The 23,059-nt window shown below is 34.8% G+C and overlaps 1 protein-coding gene across 1 annotated transcript in view; it reads left to right on the plus strand.

The window, feature by feature from the left end:
* Nucleotides 1-23,059, plus strand: part of LOC149423064 (carbonic anhydrase 2-like) — a 75,099-nt gene that overhangs the window by 28,805 nt on the left and 23,235 nt on the right. The window contains exons 4-9 of the mRNA XM_089633042.1: nt 7,710-7,749; nt 8,298-8,327; nt 9,779-9,943; nt 11,210-11,408; nt 12,349-12,415; nt 22,430-22,651. Of these exons, the coding sequence (XP_089489168.1) occupies nt 7,710-7,749; nt 8,298-8,327; nt 9,779-9,943; nt 11,210-11,408; nt 12,349-12,415; nt 22,430-22,651 (723 nt within the window). The remainder of the gene's footprint in view (nt 1-7,709; nt 7,750-8,297; nt 8,328-9,778; nt 9,944-11,209; nt 11,409-12,348; nt 12,416-22,429; nt 22,652-23,059) is intronic.

Genomic DNA, 23,059 nt, shown 5'->3' on the forward strand with positions numbered 1-23,059 from the left:
TTGAGATTTCACGTTCAAGGGTCGGGACTCTATTACTTTTAAAAGGTTTTCTCATCAAGCTGCACTGAAATTCAATAGCCGGATGAAAGCTGTCCTCAGGTACAAGTGGAAATTCACAGCGTCTCACCTCAAGATTGGCATTACACAGAACAAAGTCAAGGATTCTGGAATTGGAATTTAGAATGTCATTACACTGCGAGAGACCAAAGGCCGCGCACAGATAGTCCAAATCAGATTCTACCTTAGAAACTTCACGAGCGGAATGCAAATTAAAATCTCCCAGTATGACGACATTCTTTTGACCAATTGCATCGAAATTAGAATGTATCCTGTCAAAAAATTGATTGAATATTTCCCACCTACTGTTAGGCGGGAAATAAACTACACAAATGAATGTGACAGTCAGTTTGCAAGATACTTTTACCCATAAATCTTCTTGCTCAGTTTCTAGGGTGTGGATGCGCTCTACCTTTACCCCATCCTCACCCTTGAAGGCAAGGAGACAACCGCCACCCTGCCTGTGACCACTGCCATTGTCTCGATCTCTTCTAAAGACTAAGAAGTCACCACCAAAAAGTTCAGAGGTCAAAACACCAGCATTTAGCCATGTCTCGGTCAGTGCTATGATATCACAGTCACCGGCCGCGACATTATTGTAAAAATGCGAGCATTTCGTTTTCAACCCTCTGACATTTTGGTAGTAAATGATCTTTTTTGTGTGCGAGTTGAGTCAGCTGTTGCCGACCGCAACCGCTGGAAGACGAGGCGCCGTCAGCCTTACTTTCCATTCCTTGATGAATGTGCGGCGCGGCCAGTGTTTTGCTTTCAAAACTTCGGCAACAGCCGGCTGAGGCACGCCAATCTTAAATGAGGAGTACTCACCCCGAGTTTTAATTTTTACGACCTTATATGATGCGGCGCCATATAGTGACGTTAGGTAATGCGACATGTCATCGCAAGAAGTATCAGGATGGAAGGGATAACAGTGAAAGAAGTTCAATACTGATGGCTCCTTTTCACTCTTTTGATTACCCCGTACGGTGACACGCCGTTTGCGTGCAACTTTTGTCCATTGATCAGATAGCCCTTTAGGTTGTAATATGTTGGGAGTCGTATTATCGGTAGAGCTATCAGTCGTGGCAGGAGCGACGGGTTCGACGGGTTCGGCCGCAGGAGACGATTTCAATGGGTCAGCGGGTACGGCCGATGGTGATGGTGATGATTGAAGTACCAGTTTTTGCTGCACCTCAAATTGTGGTTGGACAGATGATGTTGATGGCAAAGGGATAGGTTTGGCCTTAGTACCTTTGACAGTATCTGGTATCTGTGCAACTTCGGGCTTGGCCTTCGATTCCTTTGCCTGCGATCGAGTAACTCTCGCTCGCGGTAATTCGCATTGCGAAACAGGAGCGGGCTGCATGAGGCGCGGCGGGAAGGGGGGCAGGGGCAAGCCGGCCGACGCAAGAGTTGTAGACGCAATAGGTGCCATACTAGTGTTAGTAATAGCTGCAGTCACAATTGTTTCAGTAGTAGTAGTACTTATGGCAGTAGGCACAGCGCGGGCGCGGGGAGGCGGGTGGCACTGAATTTCAGGAATCGGCTTCTCGTTACCGTGCTTCGTTACGCAGGTACTTTGATTAATATTTGTCTTACTACCGACTAGTAGTATTGACTTAAATTCTTTAACGTCAGCTGTTAAGCTGTCTACTTTGGTGCTCAACACTTTTACTATATTAGTGAGCACTTGAAGCTCATTCATTAATACACTTAGATCGCTCATTTTTTGGCAAACTAATAGTATCCCGAATAAATATTCAAAACAAACGGCGCGCGGCGTAATACGTGCGTTCCGCCGGCAAGGTAATTCTCGACAAGGTAATTATAGCCTTCTTGTAACTATATTCCGTGCAGTTGAACTACTATTTCTACGAAAGTATTGCCAACTGTACGCAATCTAGGTACCAGCGAATATCTAAATGACTGATATTGGTGTTGCAATTAAAAAGAATTTTCGACCGAGTAGCTCGAGTTATTATTTGGAATGTAATTAAGCTGAGTAAATCAGGGCTGTCTATAATATCACTAAAAAAAATTAAATAAAAGTCAAGACGGAAACAAGTTTTCTATCTGAGTAAGATTAATCTTTCATAAAGTGGATGTAATTTATAGTTTAAAATGTAGACCGAGTTTATAGTCAAATTATCTTAGAAATGTATGCTTTATTTCTTCTATGGAATCGGGAGTGATTTTTAAAGTAAGGGAACCAGATAGAAGACTTATAAAACTTGACTTGAATTCGAAATAATGAAGAATATCTGATTTTTAATGCTTATAAGATCTCTGATATTACCGAGAATGAAGCCAAGTATTTTTAATCTTTTGTTTAAGACTGTATTGATGTAATAAATATTGAATTTTTCTTGATACTGGAGACAGTAGGTTCTTTATTAGTAGGTACTGTAGAAGTAGGTACTTTAGGAGTAGGAACTGTAGGAGTATGAACTGTAGGCGTAGTACTGTAAGAGTAGGTACTGCAGGAGTAGGTACTGTAGGAGTAGGTACTGTAGGAGTAGGTACTGTAGGAGTAGGTACTGTAGGAGTAGGTACAGTAGGAGTAGGTACTGTAGGAGTAGGTACTGTAGGAGTAGGTACTGTAGGAGTAGGTACTGGAGGAGTAGGTACTGTAGGAGTAGGTACTGTAGGAGTAGGTACTGGAGGATTAGGTACTGCAGGACTAGGTACTGCTTTACGTTTACTTACTTGACCGTGAAATATTTCTACGAACGACCTGCCAAAAACTAGTTCCCAGTTCATCTTTCTAATCGTATTATTTTTGTACCTAGAACCGAATTCATAAATTTAATATCTTCAACCTAATTCAAACATTACAAATCCAACCGGATAACGACTACAGTACAGTGCACATAGAAGAGTTTTTTTAATGACTTTTGGATTTACAATGATCCGTGATTTTTCATGAGTCTACGCTAATAATATATAAAATATCAAGATCAAGTACTTTTTATTGATAATTTCAACTGTCCAACATGTCGCTTTCAAGAAACATTACCCACTAGTCTATTTCTACTAGTCTAGCAGCCTTGGTAGCCTTAGAGAGTTTTACATGGGAATGCAAACTCTGTTAGGTCAATGTTAAAGTCACGGCTTATGTTAAAAACGCCTTCCTCAAAAGTGGCTAACGGCCAAGGTTTCTGTAATATTAAAGTCATGAGTCATTCTATCATGCTGGTGATATTGATAATATCAATTGCCCAACGTGTCGCCTTCAAGAAACATTACCCACTAGTCTCGCAGCATTGGTAGCCTTAGAAAGTTTTATATGGGTATACAAACTCTGTTAGGTCAATGTTAAAGTCACAGCTTACGTAAAAGTGATTTCTGTAATATCAAAATCATAAGTTATTTTATCGTGCTGGTGATAGGAGCTGATCAAAGCCAGGGTCACAGTTAGTAATCAATCCAAATCGTCGACCAGCATCCTCATCCGAGTGCACTGAGAAAACTGATATGTGGGTTGCCGTATTAATAGGGACAGTTCCAATATTTCCTGATTTTTATGTTTACGTTGTCTCTACTTCTAAATAACTTGTATTTGATGGCCATTCCTTCATTATTTTTGTTGCTGGTATCACCACTGACGCTTTTAAGAAGTGGAAACACTCGCAAAGTGCCACATCCCTCGAATATTTAAGGTTTTTTCCACGTGGCCAGCTTTTTTATGAAAATGCGTGATTGAAGTTCTGGTAAATAAATATACATAATAATTATATTTACGAGTTTTGACAGTTAAGCTGTACCAAAAAGTAAGTAATTATTAATTATATAATAATTTTGTAATTTTTTTTTCATATCTTATTTCAGAGAATAGTTTTTCCATATTGAGTTCAATATTCGGTTTTTTCAGTATGGCTAGGTCTTCAGACACGTCCCCAAGAAAATGTCCGGAAGTGAAGACACTATTGTTAAACACTCAACATTTCCAAAGAAAAATAGCAGCCGTTTTAGGTATTTTAAAGTCTGTGGTTAACAGGGTAAATTTAAAAATCAATCAAAACCTGCCCCTTGAATTGGATCACAATAGGAAATGTGGCAGAAAACGAATCACTACACTTCATACTGACAGCAAAATCAACAAAATGGTAATTAACATTTTTGTGGTTTTCAAGCTTTCAAAAAATTCCATTAGTTTGATTATGGCCTTTTTTTTAGATGTGCTTCTCTGACGAGTCCATATTCCAAATTATGTTGGACAAATCATCGTTCGTCCGACGACGCCCAGGAGAGAAATTTCATCCGGACTGTCTTGTAGAGGCGATCAAACACTCTGGCAGTATCATGGTGTGGTCAGTCATTTCTTCCAAAGGGATGGGATGCCTCCACATCGTGCAAGGGACTATGAGGCAGGATCAGTAAAGACAAATACTGACAAATACTCAAGTCCAAGAATGGTTCCCTGGTGTCCAGGAATACGTCTTTATGCACAACTCCGAACCCTGCCATAAAACCAGGACTGTCACTGCATTCCTGACTGAAAAAAATGTGCAGGTTTTACCTTGGCCGGTGAATTCCCCTAACATGAACCTTATTGAAAACCTGTGGGAGCTCACCAAGTGGGAGATTGCCAAGGAGGTGATCACAACGAAGCAGCAACTCATCGAAACCCTCATCCGGGTGTGGCATCATTCTCCTGACCTAAAGATTACTGCAAAATTGTGCATTGAGAGTATACCACGGCGTATACAAGCTGTTATTGCCGCTAATGGCGAAATTACGAAATATTAACTTTCTGTTCAATAATGTTTAAAAATAATAAAAAAAAAAAAAATAATCGCAGATTAAGGACAAATACGGTGTTTAAATTTTCAAAACTCAATGTCCTTTTTAATAAATAATAAAAACCGCACCTTAAATCATAAACATCTGAGTTTTATGAACACAAAGTGTGAAAAACACATTTTCCATAGCTGTCCCTATTAATATGGCAACTCACTGTAAAATATTGCTATTTTGCAGGCCATTAACGAACGAATCTGAACGTCATTGTTACTATCACTACAAACGCACCATTAACACGTGTTCATATATATTATGAATATACTAAAAGTTTATTAGAATACGGCATGCTATCCCGTTTTTAACAGGATTTTAATAAATCAACAATACTCATTTTTCCCCGTGTGAAAGGCACTTTCATTATCGCTCTGGTTGGAGACCGCCATTCAAAAACGAAACATTGATTGAAATGGCTCTAGCTAGATTTCGTTACCAGTTCTTGAAACATTAATTTACACCTCTTTACAAAGTGGAAAAGTGATTCTTGATATACTATAATTGCTAGGTATACGCAGAAAAATGAGTAGGTAATGCTGATTTATATATAAGTCCAATTAAACATGAAATTGCAGGCCGTTTCCTATTCAACTTTTAGTATATTCAGAATTTATCGGAACACGTGTTCATACACCTGCATTTGTCCTGATAATATACAATTATAAAATGCGAATGTATTACAATTTTTATGGACACGTGTTCTATACATGTTTTACTGAAAGTTTATTAGGAAACCTAATTCAATTAATTTAAGGCCGGCAATCCCATTTTTAACCGGATTACGAATAATTTCAAGAAATTCTTTATAAATTAGAATTATTCATTAAGAATCAGTATGTTTTCTCACCTTGATGAATTTTCTAATCTTCCTTTTCACCCCTCTCTCGTCATTCTTCAGCCTCACAATATTTTACAAATAAAAGTACCTACCGTCGATCCAATTGCTTCGGGCATATATTATGCGGTATATATCCATAAAATTGATTTAGGTGTTTCATAGTTATACATTTTCAAACAATATGAATTAGGTATTTCATAGTTATAGATAGTTACTAACATTAGTTTCTAAAGTACTAACATTAATTCTAAAAAATATGCCCATTGTATTTTGAACACTCTAATCCTGTCCGAAACGATGGCTAAAGAAGGAGGTAACTCAACATGGCGTAATACATTACTTTACATTAAAAATAAATTACTATAAGCAGGTTAGTTACAACATATTTCCTACCGTATTATTGTAGCAATTCTAACATATGGGGGAGGGGGAGAGGGGTGGTCTACATATGTTATGTATATAGCCCGTAGACTAAGAATAATTTGTACCAGTCTGAAGATGGCTTTAACGAGCTGAAACCGGTTACGGTCAATAAAATTAAAGTGGAAAAAAGTTTCATATTTGTTTTATTATAATATATTATAATGGAATTCCACCATGAATTGTCAGTTTGAAAAATAGAAATATTAACTTCAATGCAATTTAATATCGGTACGAAAGTATTGTTTGTGAAAGGCGCTTGCCTCTAAGGCAATTAAGTATAAAAAATTCTGTTTTTGCTTTTTATAGCCCCATTTAAGTGAAATAACGCCTCAAGGGCCCTGTGAAAAGCTTTTACTTAATTTAAAACAATGCTGAAATGACCATAAAATTATTCATATTAAGCAAACCACAACCACAGATATTAACATATTTATGGAGGTAGGGGACTCTAAACGGGTTCAGATTTGTGGGATAAACTTATTGTATAAAATTAAATAGTGCAAATAGTATCAAACATTCGACTGTGTTTTGGTAAAACCCCTTAAGCCATAAAATACATACGATAATAATTAATATGTAAAAGTAATAAAAAATCATAATTATTTGAGATTTCCACGACCAAAATATTATTTATTTATTTTACGCCTATTAAGGCTTTTACATATATATATATAACAATATTTAAGATATTATACTAGTAATTCGTGCAGGAAATGACAGTTTAAAACACATATAAATAAAAATATTGTTGAATTTTGATCCACACAAAAAAAAAACTTCAATAAGGTATGCTTATACAATGAAATTGACGTACTAAATATATCAACAACATCGTAGTATTTGTTTACTAGCTGTTGAATCCGTCTCATAGGAGTGTGATATTGGCATTGGGACGTTGATAACCGGTTAATAATACTAACCGGTTTCAGCTCGTTAAAGCCATCTTCAGACTGGTACAAATTATTCTTAGTCTACGGGCTATATACATAACATATGTAGACCAACCCTCTCCCCCTCCCCCATATGTTATGTATATAAACCGTAGACTAAGAATAATTTGTACCGGTCTGAAGATGACTTTAACGAGCTGAAACCGGTCACGGTCAGTAAAATTGAGGTGGAAAAAAGATTCATATTTGTTTTATTATAGTATTTTGAATTGAATTTGGTTGAATAAAAATACAAAAACATTCCTATCGTACTAACTTTAGTCAATTTACCATAGCTGCAAATTTAATGCGTAACAGAACTAAATTCTAATAGGCGCTTAAAGAATTTTATTAATAAGCACGGAAATGCATAAAATCCTATGAGCTCATGAATACAAACAAAAAGCTTAAGCTTTGACTTGAGATTTAATTCGAGCAATGTCACCATAAACACATGCCAAGTTATTCGCAAATCTAAGTTTCAAAAGTTATGTGTGTGTTTTTCCCATACATTATATACTAGTGACATATAATTCGCTTGAATCTCAATTTTTATTCATCTTCCATTTTTTTGGACAACATGATAAAATAGATATATTTATGTCCTGGGTGGGTGAAATACATATTTCAAATTCTAACGAATAATCTTTTCTTTATTTTATTTACAGTTGGATAACATCGCAGGACCTTTCAATATTTCAGATTCATGTGAGTGCACAATACTGTATGACATTACTAACTATAACCCTAACAATCGTTTCTCACATATTTACATTTGTGGAACAAATAATATATGAGGCGTCAGGGGGTAAAGTGCGCTAACTTCCGTAGGTAATTATACATGATGGTAGAAATAAAAAGATAAAAATTTCCGTAGAAGAATTTTTATTTTCCCGTACAAACAATTAAATTTTTTACCTAAAAACTACCTTAAAACGTTAAAATTTCTAAAAAAAGTTTTTATTCTTTTTTATTTGTACTATCATTTAGAATCATCCCGCCAAGTTAGCGCACTTTACCCCCGGAAACACTGTATGATATCGATTCTTATTTTATGAAGTTATAAAACAGGTCCATGCCTTCTGATGGAAATTACGTTCAACTCTGAAAAAAATATGTTAATTACGTATTCTAACAGAAAACGCTGTTCAAATGTGTTTTTGGTTGAAAAAGGGGTTTTCGGATTTAAATAAAAGGTTTTGTCGGTGTTCTGTAATGCTTTTGAAATAAATAATAAAATTGTGTTTTTTTTTCAGATGGTTCTGTTTCCGTCTGGGATCACAGAGGTATTAACAACATTATTTTTTTGTATATATGTACGATTACTGCACCCCAACTAACCCGGCGCCAGTGGAACTGTGGTATCCCCAATTTAGGGGATTTTATATAATTATCACTAACAAGTATTTTTATAGTGGAAAAACTTAATGAGTGAAACCTATTAAAATTATAATATGTAATCATTGAAGACAATATTAACGACTCTTAGACAGAAAAAAATTCAGTCGCATCTAAGAATTGAACCAAGGACCTCTTCCTTGCCGGGTAAGTGCTCTTACCACTGAGCTGATTCGTCTATATCAGTTCACGTCATTTTTAATTTATCATACTTTGACTGAGAGCTACCAACATTATCTCAATTTTCTTAAAACACTATATCGTCGGGCATTTTACCGCCAAATTGGGGGCGAAGCGCGGGTGTTTTTTTAAATTTAAGCGTCAAAATTAGACTTGCCGCAAAATATTCATATCTTATGATATATTTGATATTTTTCGATGAAACTTTCAGTGTTTTACTTTTAAAAGATGTCTCTATTTATAAACTTAGCAATGCATGTGTAATTCCTTTTTTATGAACTAAAACACTCTACTTTCTTGGGAATCATAGAAAAAACAGTATTTCACAATCGAAATAACATATCGAAATTTATTCATGCAAAATTACAAGATATTTAGAAATTTTCAATACATATAACTATAACCTAATAGTGCGTTAATGTGTGGTAGCGTTCGAAACACTTTCCTTTATGCAGGGGCACATTGCAAAACTTGCACATGTACCGCGTTTCGCTGCGTAGTTTGTGAGCGGAACATACGCGACAACGATTTTATTTTTTTGTAGTGTTTCAAACTCATTGTATTGATAGGTAGATAGATCGGGTACCGCCGACAATAGAAAACACATGACCCCGCACCCATGCAGAACCCCTTGTTTACAATTTTCCCACATTGCGCAACAAAACGAGTAAACTCGTCTCCCGCGTCTTACTTTAAAAAGGCGTATGTAGAGTTTTCTCGTTTCCCGTAAAGAATATGCTAACGTATATTTTTGGTTAATAGTGCTCTCAGTCTAAGAATAGGTATAAGTATAAATCGTATTAGCTCAGTGGTTTCATAACGTGATGCATATGAATTCAAATGTTTCCTATTCTTTCGGTACCGTGAACCATCTAGAGCCGGGGTTCCTAACTTGTTTCGAGTCGCGATCCCATTTCATAAAAGCCAAGTGACCGCGACCTCTATCGCGACGGAAAGGGGTTCAGAACCCGCAGCCTTCCGATTGCCGGTCAATTCGGAGATTTTTTCAATTTGTATGGGTATTTCAGGCGAATAATTAGTGCTTATAATCATTTGTTATCCTTTGTGCTGTGCATAAAAACCTTGTCTTATAAACTTTAGTTAAATATTAATAATATATAATGATTAATAAATGTATTTCAATATTATTATTATTCAGATCAAGACAACTGGGGTGCCCAGTTCCCTCAATGTAACGGCTTGTGTCAGTCTCCTATAAATATTGACACAAGCGAAGCGCGGAATAGGGTGATCCCTTGCATCAGGTGGTACAACTACAATGATATCCACCCTCAGATGAACATTGTCAACAATGGACATACAGGTAACGATTTCTTTTAAGGCACCTGTTTAAATTTGGTTTTGACTTTCTTGATTGAATCAATGAAATGGAATCTTTGATGTGGAAACTAACCCACTTCCCGACATCCGATCCTGCTGAAACTCGACAGATAGACTTGTCGATGACAATTTATTTTGGATCCATGAGCACACGCATTTTTCTAAAATTGAATGACATTATAAAAATTTACGACAGTTAAAATACGAAATAAATCTCGGTAACATCCAATTAGGATTTGGATAATGTGATAGCGCAGTTCATTAATTTTAGGCAATCTGTGGAAACTAGGGTTCAATCCTCAGTCAAACTAAAATAAAAATAAATTTATTTTTAAATAATAAATATAGATTTATCATAGTAAAAAAAAACTTTGTTTTCTCATATATTCTTAATAAAGATTTAGAACCATCCTCATCCCAGGCGAAAGTACTAAGGAATTAAAAAAAAAACTTCCAGACTTCCCCACTGAACGCGTATTCAAAAAATTCAAAGTTTTAAATTCAAAATTTATTTGTGAAAGAGTTTATTATTTACTTAAAAAATTATAAAAAAAGATAACCACTCATTCATAAATGAAAATCGTACTCAATTATATTTACCAACTCCAGTGAAATAGTGGCACTATCAACAACTCTGGCCGCTAGAGGCTCAAGCGTGGCATATTGACTTTTTTAAAAACCGCTATCGTATGTAAACCATATATCGTATGTGTTATACAATATGTAATGTAGAGTGTCAGTGGCGGGCTTTCGGGCTGGCGGCGTGGATTTGGTATGTATACAAGTTTACAGTTTTATTCCGAGTTTGATGAAATGCTTGCTCACTTGACCTTCAAACAAAAAAGAAAAGTCACTGTCTACATGAAATTTCGAAAACTTTGCGTGAAGCCCGGGCAATGCCGGGGACTTCATTTAAAATTAATTATAGGCCGTATAAAAAAACATAAAAAATATTTAATAATTTTGCAATGTCGTTCTTCAAACTAATAGTTTCGCATCTCGTCCATTATATTTAGACAGGAGAACCTGCGTGAACACGTTTTAAGATATATTCTGAATGACTAATATTATATTGGGAAATGATCATTTTTTAACAGTATCTTGATTAAAAAAAAGCCGTACTCATTTTCCTCCATGTGTAAAGGAATATGCAAATTGGATTTGAATATTGTTTGATTGTATATACGTTAGCAGGTTGTGTTAATAAGATCATTGGTATCAATTTGAACTAATAATGACTATTTTCCAGTGGAGGTGCGAGGCCCCTGGGGCAGCGGAGAGTCCAGCGAGCAGCCCACCATGGAGGGCGGACCTCTCGACGGCAGCTATGAGCTGGCGAACGTCCACAGCCACTGGGGAGACGTCGACGTGGCGGGGGCGGAACATACCATCAACAAGAAGAAGTACGCCATGGAGATGCATTTCGTGCACTTTAAAAATACCTACGCGTGAGTGGTTATGTCATATTTCATGGGCTCTAGAAAGTACTTGGTGTAAAAACACTGAACATACAATCCCAAGAAGTGTAATCCATACCGATTTGGAAGAAAACTGTCCCGATGTAACTCAACAGTTTTGCATTTCGTTTTTCTGCAAATTTGTTTAATTTCCGTTTCCATTTCAAGATGGTGGCCATTTTAATGGTTCAGTAAAAATAATTTTTTGAAATGTGAAATCGTCGCGTCGTGTTCATTTGAACTTTCTTATACACAGGTATTATTTGAGATTTTCACAGCCAAAATTGGTGATTTGTTTTTGAGGTATTATGCATCTGCCCTGATGATGGACACTGCAATGCTGTCCGAAACGTTGGCTAAAAAAGAAGGAGGTAGCGCAACACGGCATAGTACCCCAAAAACAAATCACTATAATTTCTTTTACACGTTTTTTTTTCTCAATATTATGGTACCTACCTGCCTGAAAAATATTTGAAAAATAATTCATTCAAGTCATTCAAGAAGTGTCGTTTCTATTGACAAATTATATAATTCCTTACTTTAAATAATTTAAATGCTTCATAAAATATAATATGGTTTATAAAATTTGTAAGTAGGCATTTACGTACCTACTTGCAAATCATATGATTTCAGAGAAAAGAATAGTTTTGATTTTAAATATGAAAAAATTAGAAAAAATTTTTTTTTGAGCGACGTCTACTAGTTTCATTTTTGCTTTCCACAGCAAGTGTAGCTAGGATTTTGATGTGAATACCGCACAATAGTCGGGTAAGTAGTCAGTAATTGGGGGATGTTATGGGGCTGAAGGAAGTAGGGATGGGAAGGAGATGAGATGATGTCCCATAATATTCTCCAGTCATTTAGGGTGCCTTGTGTGGTATTCAATAAAATAGTAGATCATACGTTTTCATTGTTTTTATTATGATTACAGTAATGCATCGGTTGCACTTGCATCGGGTGATCCAGAAGCAATCGCAGTGGTTGCATTACTCTTCAAGGTAATATTGTTTATTATTAAGTTATTATTACTAACATTTCTTACATCACTACACTATCAATAGCGGGGTTACGAGTGCCTTAACCTCCAGACTTGGTACTTGACGCTGCAGGGGAATCAGAGTGTTGTAACTTTTTAAAATTAATAATAAATAAGGAGATCACCTCATTAATAATCTATCAATTAATATAATGCAGGTATTCATGTAAATAAAAAGGGGTCCTGTAACTTTAAGTCAGGGCCGGCCCTGAACCAAAAGGTGCCTGGCGCTAGTAAAAACCTTAAAGCTGTGTTAGGTGTTAGGTATTATCGGCGCCTCCCTGATTGCCCCGAGCGGACTGCTCATATTGCACCTGCACAGGACCGGCCCTGCTGTGAGTGTGACACTAGCGATCATATTTTTGTTAATTATTGTTATTTCGATGTATGTCTGTGATTCTGTCGAAGATTTGAGCTATAAATAACAAAAAACAATAATGTTTATTATAATATAGGGTTTTCCAATAAGAGGTGTTATTTTTAATATCCCGCTATTTCGGTAGATGTTACTTTTGAAGCTGTTATTTTTTGACATTTGACAAGTAGAAACTACGCCATTAATAAAAATGGAACGATACACGCTTCAACAACGCATTGAAATCATTAAAATTCACTTGAGTGAATCAAATGCAAATCATCTTGAGTGATGAGGCCCATTTCCACCTCGGTGGCTTCATCAACAAGCAAAATTGTCGCATCTGGGGCTCGGAAAACCCAAGAATTATTGTTGAAAAGCCTCTCTATCCTCAACGTGTGACTGTTTGGTGCGGTTTATGGTCCGGCGGAGTCATTGGACCTTTTCGAAAATGAGGCTGGAGTAACAGTTACGGTGAATGATTAATGATTTTTTCTGGCCGGAATTGGATGGTATTAATATAGACAACGTTTATTTTTAACGAAACGGCGCTACCTGCCACAAAAGCAACGAAACCATTGATCTTTTACGATTGAATATCAAAATAACACCTCTTATTGGAAAACCCTGTATTAACACATTTTATTTATCGATTCCCTTGTTAATTTCTAATCAAAATGAACATCTTAATACAGTAATTTTACTGTTTTTATTCGTGAATACGGTGGCGGTTGTAGTATTTTCGCCTTTTCACCATTTTCTTTTACTTTGTTTAAAACAATATAAAATTTTCTTCTCTCTTGGCTATGACCGATATTTAATTTTTTTTCTAAGGCTTTGCATATGTGTTCGCAGGGATGGAAAATTCCTCCCCTACAACACATAAGCCTCCATGAAAATTGGACCCTTTTCTTTGATATCTACAGAAAGCTACTTAAAGCTCTCTTGTACTATATATCTTCATAGACATATGTACTCAACTAATTAATACGTTATTTACGAACTTGAACGCAAATATTTCCGTATTTATATTGTAATTAAATTCCATCAAACGTTGTGTAATTTTTTTGATTTATGATATAGGATTTTAATTACCTTCATTTTTGTGGTAACCCCCTTGGTTCTGATCGAGGTGTTGAGTTTCACAATTTAATTGGTCTTTCCATTGCAAACCTAGACTTAAATGAATTCTCTGGATGAGCTAACTTTCCTATTGTAATTATTCTGATTCCCTGCACCCTAACAAAATCGTAGTTAAACGCTGATAAAAGATATTATACATGTTTATTTGGACAGGTAATTTGATATAACTCAAATGGTTAATTGTTAGTAAATTTGATTTTGGTAAACTCTTGTGTCTGTCTGGCGCCACTCCTTTATGATTCTGCTGCTATAAGGTACATGTAAAGATTGATTTAGTAGGTTAATGTAATTAGTTAATTGCATATTTGACGAACTCGGAATAGCCCATTTGCTGGCATAATTTGGCTCCAAATCCTCCTGCAAGTAAACGAGATGATCGTGAGTCAACAAGAAATTTGCACAATCCTTTGACACGGCTCTTTGATTGATACCTAAGTTATCGCGTCCCAAAAAGCCTTCCACGTCATCATGTACTGCCTTCAAGTTTCCCCTCGGGTCTCGAAACCCCCAAATTCCGACTCCTCCTTGGACTACAATTTACTTAGGGCGAACCGGTTTCGTCCTATATACAATCATATACTCACGGTTGGTGTGGACTTACGGGTCGTGAATCCTCATTCCACGTTTAAAAGAAAATGCGAGAGTGGTCTATAAGACCTAAAATGCAAGCTGTATGCAGGTCCGCATTCTCCAGTAAACAGTACATACGAATAAATATATGTATACATACAGTTTGGGAAAGGTTTATAACTCGCAATACGAGGCTATCTACCTCGCATTCCGAGCTCGGATCTCGCACGAAGAGTTCTGCGAAACTCTAGGATTGGTGACCGAATATATACGTAAGAATAAGGTTATACTAATAAATACTAGTAGAATAAGGTCTTATTTGATAGTTTGTTTTGGAGAGCTATCGAACTCCAGGCTTTTGTTTGTTTGGTTTTGACGTTTTTATTTAAGAGAATCGCCATCTCTATTTGATTTGGTTAATGGTCTTGTTATAGGAGCGACCACTGCCTCCTATTGATGAACTGTATTTGTTTTAAATTTTACCTCCAGGGTTCAACATTAATTTTGTTCATCCTATCCCGTGATTTTCCATTTGTTTCAAGTAGTTGATTGCCACATTAGAGAGTACTCGACTCTCAATTGTCTCAGGCAACTGATGGGGTTTTGTATGAGCACCCAATCAATAAAATTCAAATGTTTCGTATAATTATTCGATATAAATCTTCCTACTAACCCGTGATTTTCCAATTGTTGATTGTGAATGATAAGTATTTGTAAGCACGCAGCTTCCAGCTGTTTCAGGTAACTAATAAAATCCTTTGTGACTAACTAATTAATGATATTTAAATGTTTCATGTAATTTCAATATAAATCTGGCTAACCCGTGATTTTTCAATTGTCGTTTGCGAACGATAAGCATTTGTGAATGACCCAAATCGCTGCACATTGCACAATAACATCCTGATGTTTATCCTTATAACTCCGATAAATTATCTAGTTACGGCCAAGGTCGTTTCCAAACTATGCAGTTGACCCAATTCTCCAGTGAGCTCTTTATTTGTAAACAAATAATATAAACATCTCCTGACACACTAACCTAAATGTGAGATTTGTTTATTTTAAAATTCCTTAGAAGTCATTTGTGCCTCTTTACTTTTATTGTGCACTATTAATTAAAATATTTTTAAATCCTTTATTGAAGTTAAACTATTTATTTCATTTCCCGAATTTAGTAAATTTACTAGAAGTTAGGTGAAAATAATATAAATATATTTATGTACACATATCTCGATTGTCAAAATACGTTAAATAAGATTACATATATTAATAAATAAATATAAGGTATATGATTCTACATGGTCTTGAATATTAATAAATACATATTTTCTTTTTCAATAATATAGATATGTCCATGAGTAGGTATTTTAAATCGTTACCATTCCGATGTTTTGATTAATAAAATAAAATACATATATATAAATACATTACATATATATTTATTCTTTATATACAATATATTACTTTATTTTATATAAATAAATACATAATATACATATATTAATGTGTAATGCTTTGTTTTGTTGTTTTTTTAATAATTTAATTGATATACCATAATCAGCTGTATCTCCTCACTCCTAGGTCCTGAAAATTATTTATAAAAGGAAAACTTACCCCCCACCAAGATTTTTCCAGTTGGGTGCCACACAACAAATCTTGTCAAAGAAATCCTACCTAATTAACTGTATTTTTCAAATAATTTCAAAATTAATCTTTTCGACTATTTATTCCTATTTAATATTTTATTCTTGCTCGATTCATATAAATTAGCTGATATTTAAAATTCGTGATATAGATGCGCCGGAAAATTATAAATTATTTAGGTCGAACTATTTTTGTTGTTTTCACTCTTTTTAATTTTTTTTTTTTTTTTTTATATAAATTTATAAGAAAATTCATCCCGAATTGCGCAAACTTTTAAATATTTCGATTCCGAATAAATTAAATATCTGTTTAAAACTTTCTTCTAAATTTCACTGTTTTCACCAATATTTTAAAGTATCTACAATTATTTTTTTTTTTTCGAATTGTTACTTTTAGAACAAAGGTTTGAGCGTTTATTATTATTGAATCCCTTTTTTTTGTTTTTGTGTTTGATTGATGCAAAATTATAATCTATTTTTAAATATCAATCCGCGAAGCCGTTCACTCTAGATTAACGATAAAACTCTCCACTAAATTCTAATGTTTTCACTTTGAATGAAATAATTATTTTTAAATTTTAAAATTCACTTTTAACACTTTTTGCACTATCCACTTTTAACACTTTTAAGCACTTCACACTTTACTTTTAAAGCACTGAGTTTAAACTGTATTTATTTTCACTGTTTGATTTAATTTAACTGACTTATTAAATTTCACTGACTCTAGCACTTGTACTTTTCACAAAATTTTCCTAAGTCCAGGGCTTATTTAAAATTTAACACTTAAAGATTTTTCACTGTTAATCCTACCAAAGACGTAGTACTGCCACGTAACAACTTTTCGAATCCTCGGCGCGACTGTCTCCTGACTGATGTGTTCCATCTTTTATACCCCTCTCAGGTTCCAAAAGACGTATCTGAATTTCCTCTGATAATCAATTCTATCTCCTATCAACTCGTAAATCCGAACACCCCTTCCATCAATATCGATTGTGCTTCCATAAGATGTTCTGCTTTCCGGCTCAAGGCGGTGGTCAGTTTCCATCTCACAAATCTGAATCGATAGGGTCCGAATCGGGTAAGTCTGTGTTAATCGCCCAAGCTTCCTTTGTCCTGTGTTCATACAAAATGTAGTTAAATTCTCATGATTTTGTGTTCCTTTTTTTTCTCAATTTGCGATAGGTCCGTCCTCAATAATATATATATACATCTCAATTTTATGCATCTCGTGCGAAAAATGCCTAAATCCATGTTGAAATCCCTACTATGCAGTTTAGAATTTCGATTTGTTTAAATTCTACTTAATTTTATTGTCACTTATATGAGCTTTTCCATTTCCACCCGCACTTTCTCTTCTTTAAGTCGCAGATTCGAATTTCCCCTTTTACTTTGAATTTTATATTATTCGCGACGTTTTCCTGCACAGTTTTCTTCTTTATTCTTTTGTTATTTCTCATAACTCTATAACTAGTTATTTTCCAAGTCGTATTTATTTATTTCACGGATAAATTTGAATTGTATCACTTTTCTCCACTTGGATTATTCTTTATCTCCGTTCTTTACCCTTCCTTTTATCTTTTCTCCACTTTTCCCGATGTGTGTGGTCTCCAGGAAAATTTCATACTTCATCTATTATTAATTAATATATAATTTTCCACACTTCTATGGGAGATATACCTAATTAGACTCTGGGATATCTGTCATTTTTATCGTTTTATTCAATCTCCGCCCAATTTTCTATCTTTCTCATACCAGGATTCACATAAAACATATGCATTGACATCTGTTTACGTTTAAAATTTTGGTACTAGACTCGTAAATTTAGTTTAATTTCAAACCTATTAATTTTAATCTCTTTTTCCTAATCTAAATACTTCATAAGCCCAACGTTAAAGTTAATCGCTTTTCTAATCGTTTATTACCTTAACGTAAATAAAAATCATGTTCGGATTTCGATTGTTTATCCTTCAAAATATACATGAGACCGCCAACCTTTTATCTTGTTTCGATCCCTCCGTAATATTGGGTAACTCTAATATATATCTAACCTAATAATTATGTAAAATGTCTACTTTTCCTGAATCTAATCTATCGCTATATGTTTAGTTTTACTGTCTTCTTCTGATACTCGATTTTCACGTCCCTAGGACCTTCGTAGCAGTCCAAAATCTCTGTATTATCCTTCCATTCGATCGCCGCACTTTTCTAAAATGTGTATTTTTTTTGCGAGATTTTTCATTCAAAATTGATTTACCAATATGTCCGTTTCATCTTAAATTGATAACGATTAATTTCCATTATTTCCAACACTCACTCCTCTCTTTAGTACGATTTTTTCGAACTCGACACCCTACTTCTATCATAAATAATTGTACTACAGTTGAAAATTCTGCCAGTAACTTTCCTTCGCTTTTCCCGTCCTTTTTTATACTATCACGTTTATAAATTTTCCATTGCATTTTCGTGCGTGTGTTTTTCAATTTGTAAAATCTTCAAAGCACTCGATTTTCTATGGTTCGCTATCTCATGAATGTCTCAGTCATTGTAAACATTCCCAGGAGTTTGTCACCTTGAAAGTCGATGTTGATCCTAAAGTGCGTTCACCTCTAATTTCTGTGAGAATCGAAATGTCGTTAATTATCTATTTTATTGCCCGATCCAAAGTTTATTCCTTTGTCTGTAGTAGATGCACGCCTCTTCCTTCACTGATTGGTTATTCAAAATTTTTATAGCTCTTTGTTCAAATCTATTGGTTGACAAAATTCAATATTTATTTTTAGGCCTAGGAAAGGGGAAGTACCAGTCGTCCTAGACGATTTTACGACCTCTCTGCTTTCGTCCCGGAACCTTGATTTAATTTCAACTATTACAGGAGTCTACTGCAAGCAAGCTGGATCAATTCTTTCTCCGCCAGATGTCGTTAGCATGTCCTTTTTCATAAATAATTTGCATATTTTTTTGCAGCTATGGTTTATCTGTTTTTTTCCACTGTGATTTAAAGCCTTTCATCACACGTTGACGTCACGCCGGCCAATGTTATAATATAATAATAATATATAATCATAATGACGTTCTACCCGGTTGGAGCCGTTTCGAAATGTGCGTTATAGATCGTTTTTAAAATCAATAATTATAGATGAAAATATAAAAATTACACATGTTTAATACGATGATGAGAATCGGAAAAATAAACTTTAAATCTTCCACACATTTTAACGGTATTCATAGCTTGTGAAAATTACCCCATCAACCGGCTCTTCGAAGTAAATAATCAGTTAATTCAGAATCTATTTAAAACAGATTATGAAGATCGATAAGCTCGATCTTGATCCGTGGAAATCGTAATTATGGTCAGTACAAAAATAAAAATATCGTTGCGTTGAAAGTGTTTTTTTTTAATAAAATATTAAGACTTTATTGAGGCGCCATTCATCAAAATCAAAAGTGGAATCTAAAGTTGTATCAGCTCAAGCGATGCCGATTTTGTTTTTCACACATTATTCGAAGCATTAAGGTCAAAATTGCATCGCAAATTATTCTAAAAAGAAAAATATTAGAAAGCTGGTATGTTATTTAGAGATCAATATCTTAATTTTGTTTGTGAAAAGTTTTTTGAATCCCTCATTTTTTTGAGTCGAATGTGAAGATTGTTGAATACTTGTACTACTTGGTATTTGTGGTGTCTTCGTCCAAACCTTGTACCTATCGACTAAGTTTTTTTATGTGGTGTATGCTCGTCTAACTAGTCTATTAATTTTAGTTTGTGTCTGTCAAAATTTAGTTTTTTGGTCAAAAATGTACTTTAGTGGTGTATTTATTTTTCAATATTATCAATACAAGAATTTGGTCGCCGGCGTAAAACTAACGGACATTATTGAAAATAAAAACCTTTTAATTTTAGACTCTAATACTTTAAGAATAGGCCAGAGAATGTATTTATCATTGTTGGATTACCTGACCAAAGAAAATGAAATATTATCTAGCCATAAATGTGTTTTCTCGCCAACTATTTATTACCACAGAATAAAAAATCATTTAATTTGTGCAAGGTGGGTAAGTACTTCCGTTACATATTAAATTAACATAACTCACGGGTTAACCTTGGGTTAATTGTTATTACTTGTTATTCGTTAATTTTATTGTTAAACGGAGGCATCGGACTTCGTGATATCACAATAACCACTATAATTTATGAACAATTTCATAATAATGGTAGCATAATACTCGTAAGTTATAAATACATCCATTAATTACCCGTTCAAGTCATTAAATTTTATAGTAGGTACTTCCTCGGTGTCCATTGTTCAGCAGGGCACAAACACAATGGATAAATAGTTTGTTTCATATCATCACTCAAACTTCCACCGTTCAACTATTTATCAACTCAGTTTACATAATTTCTCTCCTATTCTGTTTCCTTTCAACTATAAAATTCAAATGCTTGGAGATTACGATGTCAAGAGAGTTTAAGTAAGATGGGAAATGCAAAATGAAAGAAAGGCGTAGATACTTGGTCTAGAACCAGGTCATTTGTTTCCATTCAAATTTGTATTGAAGACACTTCTAGTTTTCTTTTTTATTCTATGGTCACGACCAACAAAATCTATATTACATGTTAACAAATTATTCTCTAAACACGTATTTCTAAGATACTGCATAGAATTTGTAGACGGGAAAACTACGGTCCTGTTATTGCTAACTTTCCTTGATCCTTTTTTCTTACCCACCGCTCTTTCCTTCTTACTCAACTCATTACTTAAATTGCTAACAAATTAATCAGATAACATGTCTTTATGATGTTGCATAGAAGGGTAACCGGGCAACTCAGGACAGTGGCAATTTTACACACTCTTGAAAAGTGATATAAAGTCAAGAAAAATGATGAAAATACTAGCTTAAATAGGTTACGTAGGGTTAGGTTTATTGGCCTTTTTCATCACTTTTCTTCGCCGGCTCTAAGCGGTCGCAATTGCAGCAGTCCGCCCCGATAATACCTTACACCTAACAGTCCTAGCACATCTCCCTTGAGATTTATTTTCATAAAAACGGCGCTACAAAAAATACAAATCATCATAATATTATTGATTATAGTGATCACCTAACTAGGCATCTACTGGTTTTGACAAGGGGCTCCAAAATCTTACTCAAGCCAGGCGTCGTTTGGCTGATAAATGAAGCAAATTAAATAGGTATTTTTAATGTTACATTATTCATGCAGGTATTGGAGATGGTAGTTCAAATTGGTTCGATTTTTTTTTTATAATATCTACCCGTAGTCCCCTCTCACTCCGCCAAGAGGTCCTACGATACGCGTAGGACCTTTCGGCGTATATAGCAAATACAGCAAGAATATTTTTTATACTGTTTATATTTGTACACCTGTACTTACCTTGTTTCCGCCTACCTAACTATTATTAGGTAAACATGTGAAAATTTGATATTTAACTCTGACCGACTCGCACCTGGCCTTCTAAATTCGGGCCTGGTCCAACTGCTCCCAACCATCTGGAGCTAGTGCTGACTATGGCATCCCCAATTAGGGTATGCTGTGAAGATTAAGATAGTGGGGAGGGGAAGGATATGAGGAAGAGTTAGGTCGGGAAGTCCCTAAACTCAGATTAAAAGATATGTAATAACCAACATTAAATAATTTAAAATATTCTACAGGAAGTTATCATGTTGTTGCTTTGAATCCTTTCCAGTTACTTACCTTCCAATTTATACTCATGTGTTCAATTTAGTTGTAGGTATACATTTATTATATTGTTATTATTGCTATTGTGTAGTGCTTTTATTGATTGCTGCTGTGTTGAAATTTCACAATACATTATGTTTTGAATATTAGCTATCAGTTAACTTTAAATTTTTGAAATTATTATTTATTAGTATATCAGTTTACTTTAATTTTTTGAAATTTAACTGGTTGTTAGTATATCAGTTAACTTTAAATTTTTATTTATTTGTGTTCTTACATCTTCTATTATTTTTTATTTATTATTTACAATATTGTATTTTTTGTAAATCTCTCAGGCCACGGGTACAGAATCCTTAGTTTTTATTTTTAATATTCTTAATTATTATTATAATTTTAAGTGAAAATCTGTTATTGGATTTTATCTTTATTATTTAGTTTATTCTTATATATGTAAATAATCTGTTGATTTTCCCAAATAAATAAAATTAAAATAAACAAAATAAAAATAAAATCTTATTAAGGATGAAAAGAAGAGCCTGCCTAAACCATTTTACAATTTACAATGAATTCCAGCCTTCAAAACTGGTGATGGGTTCCGTGGTGTCCATGCTCTCCACGCTGTACAAGGCACAGAAAGGCCAGCTGATTTTCCCGGCAGTGTTCCCCTTGCGACTGGTACAGATGCCCTGGAGGAGTCACTATTACACCTACATGGGTTCACTGACCACACCGCAGTGCAACGAGAATGTGCGCTGGATTGTTTTCGAAAAGCCTTTACCTATACCTTATGGATTCGTAAGTACAGAGTTTTCCAATAAGAGGTGTTATTTTGATATCCAATCGTAAAAGATCAATGGTTTCGTTGCTTGTATGGCACGTAGCGCCGTCTTGTTGAAAGTAAACGTTGTCCAGATCAATACCATCCAATTCCGGCCAGAAAAAAATATTTATCATCTCTTGATAGCGCAATCCATTCACCGTAACTGTTGCTCCAGCCTCATTTTCGAAAAAGTAGGGTCCAATGACTCCGCCGGACCATAAACCATACCAAACAGTCACACGTTGAAGATAGAGAGGCTTTTCAACAATAATTTGGGTTTTCCGAGCCCCAGATGCGACAATTTTTTGACGAAGCCACCGATGTGGAAATGGGCCCCATCACTCAAGATGATTTGCATTTGATTCACTCAAGTGAATTTTAAT

Source organism: Hesperophylax consimilis, chromosome 6 (genome assembly GCF_061612785.1).
Source record: "Hesperophylax consimilis isolate HC1 chromosome 6, BYU_Hcon_1.0, whole genome shotgun sequence".
Taxonomy (NCBI): Eukaryota; Metazoa; Arthropoda; class Insecta; order Trichoptera; family Limnephilidae; genus Hesperophylax; species Hesperophylax consimilis.